We start from the raw sequence: 25,298 nt of genomic DNA on the forward strand, positions 1-25,298 counted from the left end.
AGGGTTCATAGAAAGAGAAAGAAACCCAAGCAGAGTGTTCTCTTATTAACTGTTGCTCTTTCATATTATGTACAGTGAATAGCAGACGCAATGGATGAGGAGAATGAACCCTTTTACCTCTCAGGCAGCTGGTGTGCTCGGTCACACTGAGGAAGAGGGTCGGAGCATTCAGGGTAATGGGTCAGCTCATCCGTCGAGCAGATCTGTGGACAAAGTTTCTTTGTTTCTGAAATATGCACTGATATTTCTGCGTGACATTCTGTACTTTTTGTGAGCCCTCGTTAAGTAGCATTTAACACAAGTGGCCAAGAATCACTCGCAGCAATGAGAGGATCCCGTGAGATTCAGCAAAGACGTCAGTGTCTCTTTACTATCCTCTCTTTGTAATGTCCTCATACAGTCAGGGCTTTGAAGGCGATCAAAGTGCAGCAGAATTTACCCAGAGGCCGTCTGCGTCCTTAACTCCTAAATTACGCATGTGCTGTTTTATAACGCTTGTCCTTAAAACACTGAAATGGTGTGTGTGTACGATGGTGCATCATAGAAGCTCTTTGAGCCCCATGGAACCATTATTTATCTATTTATTAATGTATTATTCTTTTATGCATAAATTGGTCATTTTTATGTTTTTACAACTTGTTTTATGTATCTGTGTACTTTAGAGCTGCAACGATTAGTCGACATGTTGATTTTGATAATTAATTGTTAAAGTAATTTTTCACACAAAAATGGCAGAAAATCCTGTTTTCAGCCTCTCAAATGTGGAGATTTGCTGCTTTTCACTGTTTTATATCATGCTCAACTGAATGTCTTTGGTTTATGGACAAAACAAGACATTTAAAGACATCACCTTAGGATGGACATTTTTCACTGCTTTCTGACTTTTTATAGACCAAGCGATTAATCTATTCATCTAGAAAATAGTCTGTAGATTAATCGATAATGAAAATAATCGTTGGTTTCAGCCCTGCGTGTTTTATGTGAGCTCACCAAAGCAAATTCTTATTAAATATGGCAATGAAGTATTAGATCTGAATCCTGAATCTAATGTGAGCATGTGAACGTTTCTTTTGACCCTAATAAGGCTGAGAAACTGACACCAGTAGAAACTGGTGATCTCTAGCTGTGGCTGGACGAGAGATAAACTCACCAGTCAGCTGAAGTTCACCAGTTTCTGGCTCATGACTGGTGGAGTTTTCTCTTAAAGTGGACATATCATGCTCATTTTCAGGTTCATAGTTGTATTTTGGGTTTCTACTAGAACATGTTTCCATGCTGTAATGTTTATAAAAGCCTTTATTTTCCTCATACTGTCTGCTTGAATATAGCTGTATTCACCCTCTGTCTGAAACGCTCCGTTTTAGAACATTTAAATGGAATCGCAATGGAATTGCGTTGCTAGGCAACAGCTTGGGTCCATGTTTACTTCCTGTCAGCTGATGTCATTCACATACACTGCAATGGGAAATAAACTGGGACCCATTTAGAATGTTTACATTTAAGACTTTGAAAGGGTCTAAATATTGTAGACTTGTGACATCACAAATGGAAAGAAATCCTGAAGGCTTGTTTCAAAAGCTCAGTTTCTAAATAAGCTATGTGTATTTCTCTGTGAATTAAGTGTTTCGATACTCTCATAGTATTTATATAGAACTTAAACCTGCTTTATAATATAAAAGACATGAAAATGTCACTTTTTACAATATGTAAACAATATGAATACAATATATTATATACCTTTAAGCAGATGGCTCTTGAGATTTGATAACAAAAGTGGCTGCTGGATGTTCATATAAGGGACAAAACAGCGTTTACATGCACATAATATTCAGTTTTTTGCCCTTATTCTGAAAAAGACAGTATTCCTACTAAGCTGTTTACATTAAAATGAATATTCCTCTAATATTTCTGTTTACATGTAGCCGTTCATACTCCAGTTAACATAACCAGTGGTTGGACTTGTTGGACCGTGTGGCGACCAGCGCTGTGATATTTGCTCATATCCAAAAACCTGTTGATATCCAAGTCTTTCATAATGTTTCAAAGTAGGTGTGTTTCTCCTTGCATCTCTGCGAACTGTCGGCTAGTTGGTTTGTGTTCAACATAAACAGACTGAGAGAGGCCGTGTGTCGCAAACTGTCGTTAAAACCCTGATTGAGGCGCATATTCTGAATGTCCAAAGAATGCTCCTAAAACCAGAATAATATCGTCATATCCCACGTCTTAATCGGAAAATGCTCCATTCGGGATAAGGCCTAATTCAGAATATCCAAAGAGAATATGCTATTTACATTAGGACTGTGTGTTGGCAAGAATCTGACGATATGATATCATGATACGGGGGTTACGATTCAATGTATTGTGAAACTGTAATAAAGGCGATATATTGCAATTTTTGAAGTATAATTCAGGGAAACTGTGGCAGTATAAAGAACACACCACCATATGTATAAAATCAGAGTAAAAAAGTTTACCTTTTTATGGGATCTGCATTTATCATAGTCCCTGTAACATCCAACTTCATAGCTCTACTATCAGAGGACACACACACACTGAGAGGATGCATATCTTTGCAAATGAAATAAATAAAGTATTGAGTTAATCTTTGCATGTAAACTATTAATTAAAATCAATACAGTGTTTTTGAGAATTGATACACCCCACTATCACACCCCTAGTTTACGTGACCACTATCAAATTCACAATACTGTCATATAGTGGAGTAATAGTGTGCATGTAAACATGAGATTTTGATAGGCTGTTGTTGATATTTTAGTTTCTTCTCTGCGTTTTCTTTTGCATGAAAATGCAATTGTCCATTGTTAGAGGAGAGCATGTGAAAATATTTTCTCTAAACAACACAACAATCATCATCAAGGGGAACAATTTTGAGAGCATATAATCACCTCGATGTTGACATTTTTTGTATCATATTGTTCTGTTAACGGCCCAGACATTGATATACAACAGTCACAGTGAAACTCTTTCACAACCAGCTGACTTAAGCTAGATGTTAAGAGGAAGGAGGCCACAGAGGAGAGATTCTGGCTGCAACCAAGCAAGATGAACCACTGACCTAAACTTCAACATTTACCACATGAAGAGCTCAAACTTTCAGTCCATTTAGCTGTCTTGACCATCCAGATAAACTCTCCTCTTTAGTTCTAAATGGCAGCAGGATGTTTGTGTGTTGGAACAGGAACTGTTCATGCACACATGTCGAGCTGCATTTGGTTTAAAATGCAGCTTTATTTATATTTTAAGGTTGTTTCAGCCCTGTTCACACTTCTCATACTGTAGTTCTAGAGTTCAGATGAATCAGACATGAATCATTCACCTCGGATGCTTTGCTGGAGAGTATTTTGAACATGTCCCCCCCCCCCTCCTGTCTCCCTCCAGGGGGAGTGACTCGTATGACGGTGTCGCTGGTCGTCATCATGTTTGAGCTGACTGGCGGTCTGGAGTACATCGTCCCCCTCATGGCTGCGACCATGACCAGCAAATGGGTGGCAGATGCTTTCGGAAGAGAGGGAATCTATGAGGTGAGGTGGTTGTTCCTGAACTCTTTGCTCTAAATACATACCATACTGTACCATCTCTCTGTTTTTTTTTTAAGTTACACAATAGTATAAAGTTGGTGTGATGTGCGTTAGATTTAAGAGGTCAAGGTTTTTTATATTTCCTCCTCACTGTTGTGCAGGCTCACATCAGGCTGAACGGATACCCGTTCCTAGAGGCCAAAGAGGAGTTTGAGCACAGCAGCCTGACGGTGGACGTGATGAGGCCCAGGAGGTCGGACCCGGCGCTGGCTGTGCTCACACAGGAGGGCATGACTGTAGGGGAGGTAGAGGTACGGACACACGACAGCATGCAGTCGATCATAAAAACACCATCCATGCGTTATCTTCCACTTATCCAGGGGCCGGGTCGCAGGGGGCAGCAGGCTTAGTGAGGTATTCCAGACGTCCCTCTCTCCAGCAACGTTCTCCAGCTCCTCCTGGGGGACCCCGAGGCGTTCCCAGACCAGACCAGATATAGAATCTCTCCAGCGGGTTCTGTTTCACATGTTTTTAATGTGAAGCATCATTTTTCCAAGATAGCAAAACATATAATCTTTTCCATAGAAGAACACTTCATACAACACTAACATATTAAAATAAATAAATACTGAGTAATAAAATATAAAAAATAAATTAGTGATGAAAACAATAATCATAATAATAGTAATAAATGAGCAACAGTAATAATCATGACAATAACAATAATAATAAACAATAATAATGAAAATAATACTATGAATTGTGTAACTTCTCCTACAAAATGTTCTAGCCAATAATGTCAAAAGACACGAGAAGAAGACTCTTCAAAAATAAGAAAATAAATAAATAAATATGGAATTTTTAAAAAAGGAAAGCAAATACATACTGAATAATACAATGAAAATATATAGAAATATTCAAAATAAATGAATAATAAAAACAATGATAATATAAATGAAAAATGGTAATAATCATGACAATAATAATAATATTAATGAAAATGATGCCATTACTTGTGTAACTTTTCCTACAAAATGTTCTTGCCAATAATAATAAATAAAAAAGAGTTTTCAAAAAATAATAAAATAAATACCTAATTAAAAAAAGGAAAACAAATAAATACTGAATTATTTATATATATATATAAATTAATTAATAATAAAAACAACAATAATAATATAAATGAAAAACAGTAATAATCATGACAGTAATAATAATGATAATAATGAAAATTATGCTATTACTTGTATAACTTCTCCTACAAAATGTTCTAGCCAACATATCAAGGAAAAACACGAGCCCTCTAACCCATAACCAGCCTTCCAGCGTGTTCTGGGTCTACCCCGGGGCCTCTTACCCGTTGGACATGACCTGAAAACCTCCAAAGGGAGCGTCTAGGAGGATCCTGATCAAATGCCCGAACCACCTGAGCTGGTCCCTTTAGAGGTGAAGGAGCAACGTCTCTTCTTCGAGCTCCCTCCGGATGTCTGAGCTCCTCACCCTAATCTCTAAGGAAGGTCATTTCGGCCGTTCGTATCTGCAATCTCATTCTTTAGTAGTTGAACGTTGGAACGTAGAAGGACCGGTAAATCGAGAGCTTTGCCCTCTGGCTCAGCTCCTTCTTCACAACTACTATTCGGCACAGCGCCCGCATATCTGCTGACGCCGCACCAAACCGCCTGTCCATCTCCTGCTCCATTTTACCCTGAGATTGTTACCAGTATCCAACAAAACCCTGAGATACTTAAACTCCCTCGCTTGGGGCAACAAACTGGAATGCAAAGCAGAAATACACAGTACTATAGAAAGCACATGTAGTTATATTAAAAGGTAACTTTGGAATTTTTCCACCTGGACCCTATTTTCTCATGTTTTTGTAGGGACAATACTTTTTGAAACTGGTCCAGTATTGAGGGAGAACGCTGCAGACACTAAACGGGCTGTAATGTAATCATTTGGGGCTACCTGGCACTGTCCACTAAAAGTTCTTGTTTTTGCTTCAGACAAGCTCAGATTATTATTAAAATAGGGTCCAGTTTGAAAAATACTAAAGTTCTCCTTTAAAGCAAAACAAGTGTAGATGTGGATACGGATATAGACCTGTGTAAGCTGTGATATATAACATGTACTGTTCTGGTTTGTCCCCAGGCCTTGGTGGAAAGCACTCACTACAGTGGCTTCCCTGTGGTCGTCTCTCAGGAGTCCCAGAGGCTGGTGGGATTTGTCCTCAGAAGAGACCTGCTCATATCAATAGGTCAGAACCGGACCACATATCTGCTGTCTATAGGCTCAGAGGGTAGAGCAGGTTGTCCACCAATTGGAAGGTCGGTGGTTCGATCCCCGGCTGCTCCGGGTCACATGTTGATGTCCTTGAGCGAAGGCATAGCCATCGGTGTGTGAATGAGTATTTAGATTAGATCCTGATGGGCAGCCTCTGCCATCAGTGTATGAATGTGTGTGTGAATGTGTGTGTGAATGGGTGAATGCTGACATGTAGTGTAAAGAGCTTTGAGTGGTCAGAAGACTAGAAAAGCACTATATAAATGCAAGTCCATTTACCATTTACCATATAGAGAGGCGAAGTCCCGCCCCTTCCGGTGGACCACCATGGGACTTTAAAATATGAACGTAGTCAACGGCGAGACACAAATAATTTTTTAATGCATCATGAATCACACGGGTTGAACAACAAATTCTAACCACCACTCCTTTCAGACAACGCCCGAAAGCGCCAGGAGGGCGTCGTCAGCGCTTCCCAGGTGGTCTTCACTGAGCATACTCCAGCTCAGCCTGCCGACGGTCCACCGCCGCTCCGCCTCAGAGGCATCATGGACCTGAGCCCCTTCACCGTCACAGACCACACGCCCATGGACATCACTGTGGACATCTTCAGGAAGCTGGGCCTACGCCAGTGTCTAGTTACACATAACGGGTGAGAACAAACACACACACACACACACACACACACACACACACAGATTTAGTTATTTTTATTCCTCTAGAAAATCCTCTTTGCTGTAGCATTAAAGTCAGAAGAGAAAGGACTGATAGATAGGAGGAAAGATGGACGAATACATAAACCAACCACACTCCCACGCCTGTAGACGTTAAAGTGAGACATCTTCAGGAAATTGTGCTTGTGTAGGGCTACAAGGAGTGACGGATGGGTGTGTAGGAGCGCCTCGGGTCGCTCAGCTGTCAGGTCATGCATTAAAGGAAAGCAAGGAGGCACAGGGAGGAAGACATGGACGGTTAATGGAGGGCGGGGGGGGGAGTGAGAGATGGTACAGAAAAACTCTTCAGGTGTATTTACCCAAATGTCTTCACCGCCGCTGACCTCTTTTAGAGCCCCTTTCAAACATGGTATCTGTAGCATCCGCTGACGTAATGGAAAACATCCTTGTTGACCTCGCGGAGATGTTTACGGACACGGCGGCAAAGCTGCCGTGGTATTTGGTATTTTACATGTAGCTCGTAAAATTCCATCTTCAAAGTCAGACCCGCCACTTCAAAGTGCTGATTTATGGACTGTTTTGGAACCTAATCAGAGGACGAGTTTATGTTCTGCTTCTTCTGCTGTGAGCATCTATCAAAGGAGAAAGGAAGTTAGAGAAACGGTAAAGCAGGGATGTGTTTATGAGGATGTCCTGAAGCACCTCAGTAGACATTTCTTTTGACGCTTTAGGGGCTCAAAGGCACAGTCAGATATCTAGAAGGAGGGTATTTCGCTACACAGAGTTTTAGTGCTACGAGTAGGGCTGTCCTCTCGTAGTCCATTAGTCAACTAATCGGTCATTTTGGTCTCAGTCCACTGAGTCTTCTTTAGTCCATTAGTCAACTAATCGGTCGTTTTGGTCTCAGTCCACTGAGTCTTCTTTAGTCCATTAGTCGACGAAATCGTTTGAGTGTTAGTCGACTAAGAATTCCGTTGATCGAGGGCAGCCCTAGTTTCCAATAGAAGGAAGAGACAAACTTCCCCACAAAAAAAGCCTCCTTTTCCCAGACATTCTTTGCTTAGTGGTGTCACTTCTGGTTGCAAAAAAAACAAGATGGCGACGTCCAAAATGCCAGACACGAGGCTTCAAAACGGCAGTCCACAAACCAACAGGTGACGTCACCATGACTAGGGATGTTGCGAGAACCGATACTTCGGTACCAAGTTGATGCCCAAGTTCTAAAAAAGTGACGGTACTCTTTTTCTACAGTACTGAAGGTACCGTACGATGCCTGTAATGGTCATTGGTAGGGATGTGACAGTGAGGAAAATGTTCCCACCGGTTAATAAACTGGTGACAACACCGGTGTTACCAATCACACCGGACATTTTACAAGAAAAGATGACGGTCAACATGTGCAGAGCGCTGACTCTGATCTTTACTGTCGGGTGGCGGTGTGTCTGGCCTCTCCGGTAGAGCTTTTGCTGCGGGGCTCTGCTGCGGGGGTCTACCTGGCGCCGCTGCTCCGTGCACACCGGCTGTGACGGCTCCATCCACCTCGCGATGATTACCTCATTAACGTTCTGGTTCCCTTATAGCATTGAGATTAAACGTGAAATATTGCCAAACAGGTGCGTTTGCTTTTCGCTTCAACAAAAAATCCTCTGCCATTTCTCGGTCTGTCAACTCTACTCTGAGCTGACGGACCAGATGCGTTCACGGTCAGTATGTAGCGTCCATCGCCTGACTATCGATTATGAAAATTGACTATCGACACGCCGCTGATACGCCAAAATGAACAAAAAGGATCAATTCTTTTATCTATTACTTAAAAGCTACATGCCTCTGTTTTTTGTAATGTTCAAATGTTTTTAATAAAAGAGTACGTGTTGAATTACATGGGATTTATTGTTGTACTAAACTACTAGATTTCTGGTATCGTGACATCCCTAACGGTGACTACGTCCACTTTTTATATACAGTCTATTGTTGGCGTAAATCCATCTGATGGATAAACACTGCACAGCCAGGATATGTGTTGTCTTTTGAAAATGGATCTTAACCTCAAACATATTTACAAGAACTTTCCATCACTTTGTTTGAAATCGTCTCCATCCACAAAACCACTTCCATCTCCAACATGTCACACACAACGCTGTCTGACTGTCTTTGTGATGACAAATAATTACATTCAGACAGACCAGAACAGAAGATAATCCCAGTGAGAATAAACTTAATCAGCGTTTCATTAATTTTCTCCACTTCATTTCCTTACTGTCTCTCACACACACGCTCATTTGTTTAGATGTGTCCTCAGACACACAGCTCTCGGGGATTTGGGAGCGGAGTTATGTACAGAAATAGTGTATTTTACAAACACTGTCAAGCGCAGGCTTATAGTAGCTTGTACACAGATGTAACAATATGTCTTGTGGTTTCTCTTTGTCACTTTCTATTTCTGACACAGTTGTATTTGTTTTCCAGTGAAACGTAGACCCTCAGCTTATTGAGCTTGTAGTCTTGGTCCAACTAGCTCTCGTCTTGACCCCGTGTCCAGACCGCAAGACGTGTTTTTCAGTCGTGCGTCTGACACAACAGATACGCTCTGATGTTAATCTATGCAGCTGTCTACATCGGATCCGTGCAGTCTCAGCTGTGGCGTAACCGCGACCTGTCGCGTTTATTTAGGCTTGAAGTCTGTTTTCTTTCCAATAATATGCACGTAAACGCAAGGTTGGTGGCAAATAAACACTACTACTATTTTATATCACTATAATTTACTGGATATTTTAGGGTTTTATCATTATTCTATCCTTTTATTTGTTAAACTTTGCGTTATGTTTTGCGCTATGGTTTTTTCAAACCCTTAAACTTTATCAGCTGCAGGACAAAAATTAATTGTTATGCTTGGCGTCAAATTCACACCAGGCAGCGGCAAAGTGCAGCTCGCCGCAATAATTCTATATTTCTGCGGCCGGGAGGCGTGTTCATGTGTTTCAGTTGGGAAGAAATTCTTTGTAACATAAGTCAACATGTCACATGATATGTTTACTGATCAGCTGTGGTTCCTCTCTGGCTGAACTTGGCTGCTAAAAGTAAAACTTTTCCCAACTTTTATTTGACCGCACTTCGCCACAGAATAAACGGCTGCTTCGCCACTGCTCTGGTGTAAATTGAGCGTGAGATCGTCATCTAGCGGTCAAAGTAATAGCCTTGCTCGGGCTCCAAGAAAGCTGTAACCTGTTGCAAATGTATCCTATGCATCAGTGTTGATGGAAAATAGATCAGGAATACTCAATACTCAATATGGTGCCTTCAAATGAAACTGGTGAGCTTGTGTTTATAACATGGGAAATCGTGTACACGATAAGCGCGGCGTTGGTGAGAACAACACTGCTAAGCAACGCTGATATTAACGTTACTGTCGGCATCTAGAAGCCACAGAGGCTAACAAGTTAGCAAGCAAGAGGGTAACATAATGCAAGAAATGCCGTTGGGAATATCAACATTTTCCTCAGGGCGTTCATATGGACTCTTCTGGTGACATGGTAAACACCACCACATCTGACGGCACCACTCTGTGATTTGATTCCGACATTGGACATATATCTGTGACAGTGAAATGGCTTGAACAGTCATTTGGTGTGGGGTCGGCATTAGTCTGAGACCAAACTGCCATAGAGATCTGGGACATGATGGATGGATATGTAGATGGAGCTGTAGCAGAACATTGGTAGCAATCTGTAGACTAATTTTAATGTGTTAAACCACTGGTTAAGGTTACATCTGCTGCCAGTTGGAGCAGATCTGTTCAGTGTGTGTGTAGCCTGGAGGTGACTTGTTTGATCAACTATAATTCAAACCAAATCAAGCTAAAACGCTGTCAACAACGGCCTCCGATGCTCCTCTGAGTTCAGCTCTACATGTTTACTTCTCGGTCATTTAGCCGCTGTACCACCAGAAGATCTGATTACCAATGGGCAACTTAAGGTCCGCTCACTGCCTGGCCCAAGGGCACTTTAGACATCCCACACAGCTGTTGACAGGCCGTTGACAGGCCCAACGACTTCTTCGGGACTCGCATATATTTGCTTCAGATGGGCTGCTCGCCGGCCAACAATAGAAAGCTGAAACTATACCAGAGTGGATCCACGTGTGACAGGAAGACATTTTTTTATGAGAACAAGAGGAGGCACATAAAAGGGAAAAGCTTGGTCTTCAGAGCAGAAGGAAGAAGGAGTGTCTCATTCTGCTTCATCATGCTGGATTTGTATTTTCACGTGAGGTTTTAGAGCAAGCTTATCACTCATTGACTGAGAATGAAGACAGTCTGACACACTCAGAGAAAAGACCTTGAGGCTGTGTGAAGTGCAGCGTTAGTGTACGATCTCTACGGCCGTCTTGTGAGATCTTCATTTCATCGCTCTGACTGGCAACAGAATATCTACAGTGTAGTTGGCGTCTTTAGTTCAAGGTTGCCTCATTGGCATGAGTCATATCTGGCTTCAAGACACTCCCAGCCTGTTTCTTTTCTTTTGTCAGCTTAGCTGCAATTTATTCTGGAACACAAGCTTGTTTTAAAGGAACAGTGTGTAACATTTGAGGGGATTTATGAGCAGAAATTGAATATAATATTCATAATAGGGATGCTCATTTTGAAATTTTTTCTTAACCGATAACCGACCCTTGAAGCGGTGTACCAGCTGTAGGAGCACAACAGATATTGGTTGACGGGAGTCCCCAGTTCACCGTCCGGGAGCGTTAACTTAGCAGCTACGATGCTGCGTGTAGTGTCGCGGACATGCAGCCACTTTCCCAGTAAAAGTCTCCACCGCACATTTAGTTTAGTTTAGCAGGTTGTCAGCTGTGTGTCTGCCCGGCGGAACTTTAGTGAGTGTCCAACAAACAGTGTGTATTTTTCTGGTTTGTTTCCTCCTCTATGACAGTGAACTGAACATCTTTGAGTTGATGAGTTGATTTGAAGACGTCATCTTGGGCTTTGGAAACACTGATCCACATTTCTCACCATTTTCTGACATTTTATAGACCAAACAACTAATCGCTTAATCGAGAAAATAATCAACAGATGAATCGACGATGAAAATAATGATTAGTTGCAGCCCTAGTGAGGATGGTCTCTGAGCGAGGTGAACGGCGTTACCACGGTTTTGCACTCAGTGGCTCACATTACCTCAGTCTTGGAAAGGGAGGAGTGAGCGGAGGGGTATTCAGTCGGGCTAGATGCCTCCAAATCCTACACACTGTCCCTTTAAGAGCTTCGTGCAGAAATAGGACAGGTAATTATGACAGAAACCACAAAAAAACACCCAGCCTTGACATATCTGAAGAGCGTGGTTATTTTCCGTCTTATGTTTTTACTCTGTGTACAGTTGTTATCCCACTGATGCTGGTCAGACTCACATTGTGAATGAATTAAATCATATAAGTTGTTTTTGTGAGATATTTCGACAGCGACAGATGATTCCACGAGGACGTGTGGGTGGCTCATTCTGAGAAAGTGATCCATTTTTCAAAAGCTGCTTGTTAAAGGATAGTTTGTGCTCTTGTTGCTGACTGTCCTGAGAGTGAACCTGACCGTATGTAAGGAGTAACTGGCGTCAGTGTGATGAGGGTCTTTGTGTTTCCCCTCTTCATTCTGTTTACGCTGCGTGCCAGTTTTCCTCCTGGGACTGTAATAAAATTACGAGACTGGAGGCCAGATCTCCACTCAATGTGCATCTCTGCTTTCTGTCAATTCTTTGGCTCTCCGTGACGAACCAAGCAAAGTATGATATGAAGTAATCTTCTCTCCCTCTCTGTTTGTGTGGCTCACCAGGAGGCTGCTGGGAATCATCACAAAGAAAGACATCCTGAAACACATGGCGCAGATCGCCAACAGAGACCCCGACTCCATCCTCTTCAACTGAACTCCGTCCTCTTCGTCATCCTTCCATCTCTCCTCTGTAGACCAGCGGGAGAAGAAGACACCAGCTCGGAAACTAAACGCACCTTTTACCTCTTCAACTTTGATAAAAAAGGCTGTTGGAGAAGGCCAAGTAAGTGGAGCTCCGTTTGCACATGCGACTAGAGAACAATGAATCCTTCTTTTTTTTTTTGTAACGTGGAGGCGTTTTTGGCTTTCCGTTTTTGGCTCATCCTCGCTGACACTGCTGGCCCCAATTTCATGTTCAACCCAGAAGGATGCAGTACAGGGACACATGAGAAATAAGTCAATGGATTAGTTCACATCTGCTCCCTTTTTGGCTTTTTCCATTCCTACCTTTCTCTCTTTCTAAAGTGAGGAATGCCATCTTGCTTCTCTGCAACACCTAAAGAGAAAAACATTTAAAAGGAGGAGGGAACAGATAATCCTCTCTGTCATAAATACTGAGGAGAAATAAAGACATCAGGGGAGAGAAAGGGCGGTTTGTGGAGCTCCGTGCCCTCCGGCCGTCACAGCGAGCCCAGACAGAGCACTCTGAGCTGGGCTGATGGATGCTCTGCCTCCTCCTCCTCCTCCTCCTCCTCCCTCCCTCCCTCACTCCCTCCCTCCTGTGAGGTTTCCTGCAGCCTCGGGGGGGTGAAGCATCCAGGAGTGTGAGAAGAGGATCTAATACACACACTTACACTCCATAAAGACTTCATGACAGCCTGGGAACTCTCCAGAAATGTCTTTATGTTTTGTCATATAGACTCTTGTGATTAGTAACGCGGCTCCAGCCTGGGAACTATGCAGTGTTGTCTCGCCATTCTTCTGAGTGGCGGTTATATTCCAATACAGAAATCATAATGACAATTCTGCACAAACCACGTCATGCCTTATGGAAGGGTGTAGGTGTTTCTGGGCTGCTGTGGAAGGGCTAAAATAATACAAAAAGAGAGAATCATGACACATAAGTAATTTATGTAAATGTAAAATTGTTTGTCCCACTAAATTATTTCACTGACTTGAACGTGTCTGTTTGTGTTTTTTGTATGATGTTGACTCTCATCCTGTGAATTTTTCCAGTTTGGGTTTGGTAGGGGTGTCTTGATGTACCGGTATTGACGATAACTGTGATTAAAAATTAGATATTGATATCATGTTAATAATACACATATGAAAAATATATTTATTTTATTTTATAAAAAAAAAAGAAAAGATAATTAAAAATATATTTTTTAATTAGTTAAAGATGACTGTTATTGAAAGTATTATTATTATTAATATTATTTCTATAAATATTGTGATAATATTGTAAATTCTTTTTGCTACAATAATGGTGGAGTGGAAATCTGACATTGTGACAGCACTAGTTCCATGTTGACCTGATTATAGATATTTTTATTCTAACAAAATCATTTGAATCTTTTATCTCTTCTCTTGTTTTTTTATTAAAATTAGATGAATATAAAATAAGTAATCTGACGAGAAAAAATCGATTTTTCTTTCTTAAATACTCTTAATGGTATTTATACATTTGCTAAAAACCTAAGAACATATCCAATGAGGGATTTGAACAGATTTGTTTCTTGATTCAGATCAAACTAGCCCTGCTGACGTCTGGACAAACATTCGCTTGCAGAAAGGCAGCTCCTGATATTTCAGACGTTATATCACCGTCCAGTTCGGCAGAATAATATTATTCAAGACTATTTTGAACCCTTTAAGGTTGAGCAGGTCAACTTGTCTGGGCCTCGTGCTCTTTTCTTTTTCAGCCTGCTACTCATAAAGTTCAGCCCTGGTTCCTCGACTCTGTATTTATCCATTGAATTGTCTTTTTCTCACTCCGTCACACCTGGAGATTGCTCTGTGCTGCCTGTAAAAACATTCCAGGGAGGCTGAAATTTGACTTGTACCTAATTTATTAATCTGAAACACACTTGTTTGGAGAAGCATGACCTTTTAGTTTTTGGGCACTTGGCAGAAATACGGTATGTTAATTTGAATTGTTTCGTTTTATGGCCCACAATATGATTCTCTCTCATCAAAGTTTGCAGATGTAGCAGGCAGATGTTTTCAACAAAAAAAAGCTGGTGAACAACATAGTGGCACATTTAGCAGCTAAAGAGCCAGATCTTCTTCTCAGGGGGAGTTGGTGGAGACCAAAAACGGAGCTAAAAGGAGAGTGAATATTCAGCCCGGTCTCACCAAATGATGTATGAATTATTTTGTAAGTCATTTTGCGTTCAATAACAACACCTTTGTTGCTTTTGGCCTGTCATGTGTACGCCATGTAGTCTGTATCGACTAATGTGAACGCACCCGCGGTAATATGCTACACTCAGAGCTAGTGACGTAGAATAAAAACTGACTGTTTATGGCAGACGGGAGTGGAGGTGGATGGGTCCAACAAACAGGACTTTCAACAAGGAGACTGGTGTTCGTGTCCCAAAGTGTTGTTGAGTCATTTTAAAGTTATGTTAGTGAAGTTTTTGACATGTTTTCCGTAATTATGTCTCGTTATTTACGTACGTATTTTACTTAGTTCATATAGTTATTTTAAGCCCAATCGTGATGTTATTCCGAAACTTAACTAAGTGGTTCTGTTGCCGAAACCTAACAGGCCGTTACCGTAGTTTTGTTGCCTAAACATACAGGTTACCGCGACTGTTTCTTGGTAACAACATGGTGTATAAATGACACGCGAAAAGCCCCAACAAACACAGGACTATCAACCAGCAGACCGGTGTTCGTGTCCCAAAGTGTTGTTAAGATATTTTGAAGTTATGTTTGTGACGTGTTTTCCGTACTTATGTTACGTTGTTTACGGTCGTATTTTACTTAGTTTACGTACTTATTTTAAGCCCAACCATGATGTTTTTCCCAAACCTAACCAAGTGGTTTTGTTGCCTGAACCTAAATGCCGACATTACCATAGTTTTGTTGCCTAAACATAACCACGACCATTTCATGGTAACAACGTGGCGTATAAATGACACACGAAAAGCACCAACAAACACAGGACTATCAACCAGCAGACTGGTGTTCATGACCTAACCAAGTGGTTTTGTTGCCTAAACATAACCGTGACTTTTTCACGGTTATGACGTAGCATTAAATGACATGCAAAAAGCCTTAAATGGGTTGAAATGTTGTGCTATTTCTACGCCTTCCCATGAGATCGGGTTGGACTAACATTCATCACGTAGACACAAACATGATTCCAGATGTTGCTACGTGTCTACAGCTGGTTTCTGCTGCCCTCAAGTGGTCAAACCTGGTGAAACGATGTTAACCTGCAGGTTGTTTCCTTTAGTTTATCTGTTGCAAATTGACTGATTTTGTTTAGGGATTTCTTACTGTAGTCAGGTCCAGCACTTCCAAGAGGATTTAATCTCTGAAATCAGCCTGATTGTTTTAGTTTGACAGCATCAAGTCAAATGCAACATAAGGAAGAGTCCTCTCTCAGTGGTGCCCTGCTTGAATCTGTTATTGCACAGCGTGCAACAGTATGCTGTGATGTCTTTATTAGAACATCTGTTTTCAGTTGCCATGCGTTGCGAGATAAACCCACTCTGAATTAGTCTCAGCCTCCTCTGTTGTGATTCATTATGTTAAGTTACTGCCAGAGAAATAATTCTTTCAATGAAACGTTGATTCGTGTCAGATAATTGGCTCGGCGGTCGCTGGTGATTACACTCCAAACCAGCAAATAGCCACATCCAGGTGAGGAGAAATATTCGGCTAATTACCATAAAATCATCTGTGACCATGATTTGATTTCATATTTCTAAACACAAAACAGAGACTCAGTAATTACTTCATGGCATTGATGCAAAACCCTTTCCTTCTACTAAAGCTGAATAAATGAGACTTGGATTAAACTTGCACGAGTTGTGTGAGAGTAAACGGATGTTTCGATAAAGTTTAGCTGTTAAACGCGGCCTCCAATTTCCTTCAATCATCAAATCTTCTCTCAGTTTTATGATTGTCCGTTCACCGTGGAGGCATGTGAGAAAAACAAAGTGTTCTTCAAGAATTCAAGGCAACACGGGGTGAGTAACTGATCTACAAATGGTCATTTTGTGGTTAAAGTATTCATTTTAAGAGATCTGTTGGGGTGTAGTCAGTTTTGAGTAATTAGAGAAGGAGGTTTGGACGCCTCCAAGGAGTCACAAGAAAACAATCTGAAGGGTCAGAAGAAGAAAAACAAAACATTGTTCTCTTTTACTGGAAAGATTTACCGTTTCAGGCCTCTAAAAGTTACTCAAATGAAAGATTCTGAGATGCTAAAATCCCTCTTTATATGCAGACGTGGTCGCAAGTAATCATTTAGTTTTTAAGGGGTCACAAGCCTAAAAGGGTTGGGAGTCAGTGGGCATCTGAGACAGAGCTTCTGTTTGAAGTAACTGTTTCACTATTAAAGGTCCCATACTGTAAAAAGTGCGATTTTCATGTCTTTTATATTATAAAGCAGGTTTAAGTCCTATATAAATACTGTTAAACTATCAAAACGCTCAATATACGGAGAAATACACACAGCCCGTATTCAGAAATTGCGCGTTTGAAACAAGCCGTTAGGATTTCTGTCCATTTGTGATGTCACAAATATACAATATTTAGACCATTACACAGTTTTAAACAACAACATTGCCTAGCAACGCAGTTCTGTTGCAATTCCATTGAAATGTACTAAAACGCAGCGTTTCAGACAGAGGGTAAATACAGGCATTTTTTTTAACATTACAGCATGTAAACATGTTCTAGTAGAAACACAAAATACAAGTATGAACCTGACAATGAGCACGATATGGTACCTTTAAAATTTGTTTTTGGAAAGTGGAATGGGCTCCGTATTGATTCAGACCGTTTGGTTCAGACTGAAATATCTCACCAACTATTGGATGGATTACCATGACATTTTGTACAGACATTCATATTCAGAAGCCTAATAACCTCTGACGTTTCTTCTAGCGCCACCAGCAGGTTGACATTTGATGATTTTTTAAAGTGAAATGTCCCAACAATGACTGGATAGATTACCATGAGGTTCGATAAACACATTCAGTGCGTCCTCTAGTGTCCTCGCCAGACCTGGTGGACATGTAGCGCTGGATTTAACATAATAGACATGACCACGGACTATCTGTAGAACAATTTAGCCACAAATTCACCGACTGATCGTACACAGTTTAGACCGAGTCTTGTTTTTGGTGGCATCCCTCCAATTCTGGGGAGTATTTACACACGGCACAACACCTGCCCTTATACGGTGTTTAGGGGGCGTTACCAACGCTGATAATAAACAATCAACCACACGCCTCCAATTTAGGATCAAGTGGGATTCATCTTTCAGCTCACCGGGGTGAGAGCTGATGTGGATGGTTCGGAACGTTTGGTGCATCTGGAGTTGACTTCTCTTATTTCTTCTCTTAACAGAAAATTAAGGGAAAATATTAAGAGAAATTTAAGAGAATGTTGATGCATGAGACCCATTGTTTTATAATCTGTCCATGCTGGGGGACCACCACTCTAGACGACCCCTGTGTGTGTGTGTGCGTGCGTGTGTGTGTGTGTTTATTCTGCAGACCCTCGGGGTTAAAGGTGTCACGCTGTCACTCTTGACTAAGCGTCTCCGACAGCGAGTCAGAGCTTGTTTCTGGCCACATAATCTCTGTGAGAAGTTCAGAGTTCAGAGCGGCGAAGATGGAGAGGAAGTGTGTATTCATGTGGGTGGTTGACATCTCTCTCTGTGTGTGTGTGCGTGTGTGTGTCTGTGTGTGTGACTATTATGGAATGTGAGTGCATTGTAGCTGCTTAGTAATGACTCAGTGTATTCTTGAGTTCCTGCTGCTGAGACTTCACATGGGGCTCGAGTTACCGACCTGCTCGTGGCTTCTACATTCTCACACCTCAGACTCAGCCAGGTTGTACCTCCACACACTGTGCTCCTCTTTATTTCCTCCTCATTTGATTCCCTGTCTTAACTCTACAGTGTGTTCCTTGTCGGTTATTCTCTGAAATATGTCGCCTCACCTCATTTTGCTTCTCTCTCATATCAGTCATCCCGTTCCCAGGCCCGCCGTTGTCTCGGTGCACATTACAAAATCATTCTGATGTGGTAACAGGCCAATTCAAGGTGTCATCCTACACCCCAGAGTGTCACATCTCTTCTCTCTCTTACCTTTCTCTGGCAGAAAGCGTGCATGCAAAGAGATGACATGTTCATTTCCTGGAGCAAGCAGCAAGAGTGTGTTGGTGTGTTGGTGTGTGTGTGTGTGTGTGTGTGTGTGTGTGTGTGTGTGTGTGTGTGTTTTAAAGGAATGCAATCTAATCCACTCCACAGTGTTGTGTCTCTGCCCTCTTGGCCTCACCTGAGGTTATAAAGGTGGAGGTTCCCACAGCTTCTGCCGCCACACAATAATCACACTGACCTTTCACTAGCAAACATGTGAATCAACTAGGGATTTCACAAGAACCGATACTTCGGTACCAAGTCGATGCCAACATTTTAAAAAAGTGACGGTACTCTTTTTCTACAGTACTGAAGGTACAGTACGATGCCTGTAATGGTCATTGGTAGGGATGTGACAGTGAGGAAAATGTTCCCACCGGTTAATAAACTGGTGACAACATCGGTGTTACCAATCACACCGGACATTTTACAAGAAAAGATGACAGTCAACATGTGCAGAGTGCTGACTCTGATCTTTACTGTTGGGTGGCAGTGTGTCTGGCCTCTCCGGTAGTGCTTTTGCTGCGGGGCTCCGCTGCGGGGGTCTACCTGGCTCCGCTGCTCCGTGCACACCGGCTGTGACGGCTCCATCCACCTCGCGATGATTACCTCACTAAAGTTATGGTTCCCTTATAGCGTTGGGATTAAACGTGAAACTTTGCCAAATAGGTGCGTTTGCTTTTCACTTCCACAACAAATCCTCTGCCTCCTACTCCTGCTACTCTGAGCTGACGGACCAGATGCATTCACGGTCAGTATGTAGTGTCTGTCGTCTGACTATCGATTGATAACACGCCGCTGATACGCCAAAATGAACTAAATGGGTCAATTATTTTTATTTATTACTTAAAGACTACATGCCTCTGTTTTTTGTAATCTTCAAATGTTTTTAATAAAAGAGTACGTGTTGAATTACAGGGGATTTATTGTTGTTGTTGTTGTTTTTTTACCGTGGTATTGAATTGGGTATCGAGAATCGTGGAAATTCACTGGTATTGGTATCGACTACTAAATTTCTGGTACCGTGACATTCCTAGAACCAACCTAAAGCCCACTACTAACGGTCTATTAGGAAGTCAACAAAAATGTACAGGGAACACTGAACACAAAGGATTGTGGTTGGAATTATATTCTGACTAAATGCAAACAGTCTGGTAGGTGGTAGACGTCATTAATTCACTTTAAACTACTGTATTTTTAGTGATGTATTTCTAAACACTATACTGTATATTCAAAGCTCAGTTAACATCAATAAACAAGTTATTTTTAGCTTTGTTAGCCAAACGTCATTTCGAAGAATCCTACAATGTGAAACTGTTCTAAAGAGGAAGGAGAGAAACGTTTGACTGTAGGTGCAACTCAAAGGCCAATCAGACAGCAGTTTTACACCATATTTAGCGTGCCACCAGAGGTTGCAAAAAAGATAACTTAAAGAGGACCTGTTTTGCTTTTGTGCTTTTCCGCTTTTCTTAATAGTGTTATATCGTTTTTTGTGCATGTGAAAGGTCTGCAAAAGGAAGTTATTCTCCCCCACAGAATCACTGCTCCTGAACTGTCTGAAATGCCTCGCTTGAAGTCCCGCCTTTTCTTCTGTAACGTGGTGATGTCACCAAGTAACATATTTGCATAATACCTGCCCTAGCGGCTAGTTTGGCACGCCCTCAAACGAAGCTAGTTAGAGCGGAGCTGGAGTGGAGTCCAAAGAGTTTGGTTCAGTTGACCAATCACAACATAGTGGGCCAACTGACCAATCAGAGCAGACTGGGCTTTTCAGGAGAGGGCTTAAAGAGACAGGCGCTAATACGGAGAGTTTCAGACGGAGGGTGAAAAGAGGTGTTGCGGCACAGCCGGTATGAGAAAAATAAAGCGTTTTTTTGATCAATAAAGCATGTAAACATGTTCAAGTAGAAACCTAAACTGAAAGTATGCACCTGAAAATGAGCATAATAGGTCCTCTTTAAACCTGCGTTAATTGATTTTGGCCACTTGGGGCACCTTATAAAGTTGATATGCCAAATGCATTTCCTGTAGAGAGCTGCAGGAATGAGTCCTAAAACATAGAAATTAGTTAGTATTTTAGCACTGCCTGTTCCCTCGTCTGGAGGGTCAATGGGTTTTAGTTACATGCCTGAAATAAGGTCAGTGGTTAACACAAGCTGAAGAGATTTTAACGTTTTGTTCTATGACATAAAATACGTAATTTATAAAAAAAATCAAATAGTTTATGCGAATATTCGTACCATCTTAAAAAATATATGTTGCCCTTGTATTCGAATAATAATCGAATAATACCCAGTGATTTTCGAATAGTATTTTTGCTTGGAATGCACATCCCTAGTAAATATCCCACTCGTGCTAAATTAGACTTTAGAGGTTGTCGGGGACATTATACGTCACCACGCCGAACACTAGTTTACCTTTACAGCCTTGTTGTGTGTATACTGACACTCATGCGATCGTGGTGTACAGTAGTTTGTTTATATCCTAACGTTAGCTTTTTACTTCTGGCGATTGAATTCACACTTCAAAAATCATAAAAGGGATGTTCATTTGTTCATTGTGAAGATTATCTTGCTGAACAAAACGTGTAAGTATCAAAATGTGTGTTTACCACAGAGCTTATTTTCTGCAATAATCCAAAACCCAATGGAAAAACCCTGGGAACCAGGGCGATGCTAACTTCCTGGTTGGCCTACAAAAATCCGTCACCCCGAGCAGACACGGAGCAACATCGGCGTTCATTTGAAGCCAATGTTCCTGGCCACATTATCTCACATTCACTCTCATTTTAGTTCTGTTTCGATCTAAATCAACTCCTGTAGGAAACAGTCAACGGTAAACGTGAACCAAAGCAGTAAAGTTGGCACTGTAAAACCAAAACGATGAGCTCAAAGACAATAAAACGCTCTGTAGAGCTGAGGGGGAACAGCCGATTTTGTTGATTTTGGCACTAAAAACAGCCCTTTTCACTTTACATGTCGTCATTTGATCCATTGATATTATAAAATCCTGATCAGTGCAACTTTAAGATGTGTTGACAAGTAACGGCACTTAAGGACTCAAAAGGCCGGACCTCCATTTGAAATGAGGAATTTCAGAGTTGATCTCTCCCAGTAGGCCCACCCCTAACTGGTAATCAAATAGTTTGAACCCCTCCTGAACTCAGTGTGTCTGGGGAAGTTCAAGAAGAGGCTGACCAAATATTTATGCCCTCCTGGTACCTGGAAAACACTTTTAGGATTGCAAAAAAAACACCCCAAAATTATGAGCCTAGTCACACAATATGTAGCTCCTGCACAACTTACAACTTTAACCCTGCCAACCCATAAAATCATATTATTTCTCAGATATTGTGCACTAAATTAGTTCCTTCCAGCGATATACTGCAGGTTTTCCAGCCTGTTTGGCCTCTGCTGGTAGTTAATCAAATGAAACAACCCGAAGAGGGAACGTCATTCCTTTGGTTGAACTGCAGACGCAGCCTTTGATTGGGTGACACGAGCCAGCTCTGCTTCGTTTTAAGAGCTCACGAGGCGACGAGGTTGAGAACGGCTGATCGAACTCAAAGGTTTAAGAGGTGATAAGGGTGTGTTTGAATCCAGAGAGAGCGGAAAATGGAAATAAAACCTCAACAGGGCCAACACATACTCTGGAAGTAATCAAAAATATACCAGTGCCACATGAGTTTATATTCTCTCTGGTGGTTTTGGTTTAACCCTAGAAACATCACGAATTGGATCCGTGAGAGTTGATGGCTAAGATCGACCCATTCTACTGTGCGACGGCTATCACTGACCTCCACAAAAACATCAAAAAATTGGTTGCAATCAGACTGGTTTTCATCCAACATGTTGCACGGACACTGGAAACTACCTTGAGGTCATCAAGTGCAACCGAGCCAATTTACGTCCCCAAGCTGTAATATAATCCTACATCTGCACCAAACCGGCACTTTTTTGTAATTTCATGGAGCCCACGTACGCCAACACACTCATCCATTATTTCAATAAAGCTTTCATCTTACCCCCCGTGGATTTATATTGTTTTTCTAGCATTAGTCAGACCCATTTAAAGAGCTAATATTAGCCTTCTTTGAATTAGTGGCTAGTCATGTTTTCCAACTCCAGTATCATGGAGTTATATGTACATTTGGTTTAGTATTACAGTTGTTTAATATGATTTAATGTGATCTTATTTTTCATGCAAAGTGCTGTCACATGTCTGTCTTTTTCTACCAACCTTGCCGTCAGTCTGGGATGCAAAGGCACAAAACATGTGAAACAGTCCTTCACTTATTAAATGAATAAGCCTAGTTGTTGCATATATCTATCAGTTAGGTCTATATGACTATAAGTTAACCAAAGAGCGATTCATCTTGGACTTTGTAGTATTATGATTTATTAGTAACACATTGCTTGTATAAAAGGTATGAATCGAGAGACTGAAAAAGATTTAACGCAAAATGAAAAAAAAAAGTGTCAATAACTTTGAATTTAATTTCTCATCAGTGAGTAAAATCTATCACCAGTAACATTAAATATCCCGTCAGAACAGCAAGATTAAGCACATTATAAACGTATGTACAGTTGTTTAAAGAGGCCTCCTTTACTCTCTTAAAGTAAACAGTGTACCTGTGGCTGACCTCAATGGACAGGTGTGGAGGAGGATAACAACCTGCTCAACATGCTGCTGCTCCATGAACAGCTCCATGAAGAGCTCCATGCTCCTAGTTAGCTGACAACAGTACACTGCCTGATAAGCACATTATATTATATATATATATATATATTATAGCATCTTAAAAACTTACCCTAAAAATGATTTAATAGCATCAAGCTAACCAAAATACAGAACAAGCTAACGCTACAGCAGCTCAAAACTGTTAGTGTAGCTAATGTAGCTAACGCTAGCCACTAGCTGAAAAAGTGCTGTCTTGCAGGTGTTTGTATCACTGTGGAGATGATTTAATCCATTATGAAGGAGCAATGCAGCAAATACAACTTGATTTTGAAGCAGTTATTTTGACCAGGATGTGCCAGGGTGGTCAGTGTTTAACATCTATGTGTCTTAACTAGTCCACAACGTTAACACCAATCATGATGATGCTGCAACACAACCGGCTCGTACAGCTAATGGAGCCAATGGTAGCCACTAGCTGACTGCTAGCTAAAAGAGTGCTGTGTTGCAGGTGTTTGTATAGTGCGGATGATTTAATCCATTATGAAGGAGCAATGCAGCAAATCAAAACTTGATTTTGAACAGGATCTGCAAGGGTGCCCAGGGGAGTTCCTTTAGAGCAAAGTAAGGCAAGGTTGAACATTTTAAACATTGAATAGTTTCTAAGGTGATAGCATGTGTACTATTTCACCCTTTGCCAGTCAAATTGAATGGATGACTTCAGTCCAACACACATGGACCAACAGAGGTTTGAGCCAATGTGCAACATGCTTCTGCAGTGCCCTGCCCGGCCCTGCCTGAGGAGACCTCTGGTATGGAGATGATGTGTTCACACTTTTTATTTTGTTATCACAAAACGTAGAAGGCAGATTATAGCTACATGATATAAATATTAGATTAGGGAACTGCTTACTATGCTACAGTAGAATATCATTTAAAAGGTCTCTCTGAAAGTTTGACCAGGCTATAGGACAAATCTACAACACAGGCTACATTACAAACATCTGGGCAGTGTAATCCGACCCAGTGCTAAAACAAATGCAATTATTTATACTTTTATTACAAAACCTAAACTATATTACATTTTTGTTGAGACTGTTGGAGAGGTGTTGATTCAGCGGTATGTTGTATTGTTTGTATCATACATAGTCAATTTACCATACATTCACATTCATCCATGATATTTTCACTGCATGACGTGAGAGAACTTTGCATGATGGTGCATTAAATGTCATAAAAAGTTAATGGTGCACAAGTTCATATGAGTGACAGTCACCATGGGAGAACGACTATATTTTGCAAATTAAAACAAATTTTTCGTGTGCTCTTTTTCAGGGTAACAAAAACAGGCTTGTTTTTTATTTTTATGGTGTATTAATAAAAAGTAATTGGAGCTGGTTGTTTGGATTTTCTTGTAAGGTGTTTTCAGTTATTGTGGCTTATTAGTTTTACTCGAGTTAAAGTTGGGCACAGGTTGCTGACCCTAGGCCTAGACTAAGACTAGATGTCTACTATACTTTCACTTTTCAACCTTTAATAACCTTAATCTAAACTAAACGTCTACAGACTAATAGACATATAATATACATCTATTAAACATATTTTCAACCAAGCTGCTTGTTTAATGAGACTTTTTAGTATTACAGTGGCATGGTCATGAGGCGCCTACAGTGATAGTAAAGTACCATTATCCTGGTAAAATGTACCACGATACTGTACCATTATGGTACTGCCATTTCTTTATGATCTTTTATGATTAAATGCATTATTTATTTATCTTTTAATTCTTTATTTACTAATCCGACTGAAAAAACTATCTTATTCCCCAGACTACCTTTAAAATCGATCATATTTCAATGAAAACATCTCTGTAGACGTCTGGAACATTCCTCACATTGTGTGACCGGTAAGTACAGTTAATCTAAAAATCATTTTATTCTACCTCTAATATAATATTGGCCAACTTTACTCATATTACAGCTGCCAAC

General features: G+C 41.0%; 1 protein-coding gene and 1 long non-coding RNA gene across 5 annotated transcripts in view; both read left to right on the forward strand.

Annotated features, from left to right (window-relative positions):
• The window catches only part of clcn5b (chloride channel, voltage-sensitive 5b), a 59,310-nt gene extending 45,887 nt beyond the window's left edge, over window positions 1-13,423 (forward strand). For all 4 annotated transcript variants that reach the window (XM_037759744.1, XM_037759745.1, XM_037759743.1 and 1 more), the window contains 5 exons: window positions 3,400-3,542; window positions 3,701-3,850; window positions 5,688-5,793; window positions 6,255-6,471; window positions 12,312-13,423. In XM_037759744.1, coding sequence (XP_037615672.1) covers window positions 3,400-3,542; window positions 3,701-3,850; window positions 5,688-5,793; window positions 6,255-6,471; window positions 12,312-12,402 — 707 coding nt within the window. In that variant the 3' untranslated portion in view covers window positions 12,403-13,423. The remainder of the gene's footprint in view (window positions 1-3,399; window positions 3,543-3,700; window positions 3,851-5,687; window positions 5,794-6,254; window positions 6,472-12,311) is intronic.
• Window positions 13,424-23,794: 10,371 nt separating this feature from the next.
• On the forward strand, window positions 23,795-24,704 carry LOC119482267. The gene is made up of 3 exons (XR_005205387.1): window positions 23,795-23,934; window positions 24,012-24,122; window positions 24,646-24,704. It is a non-coding gene; the product is annotated as an uncharacterized LOC119482267 (long non-coding RNA).
• Window positions 24,705-25,298: the final 594 nt, after the last annotated feature.

The sequence above is a fragment of the Sebastes umbrosus genome, chromosome 22, assembly GCF_015220745.1.
Source record: "Sebastes umbrosus isolate fSebUmb1 chromosome 22, fSebUmb1.pri, whole genome shotgun sequence".
Lineage (NCBI taxonomy): Eukaryota > Metazoa > Chordata > Actinopteri > Perciformes > Sebastidae > Sebastes > Sebastes umbrosus.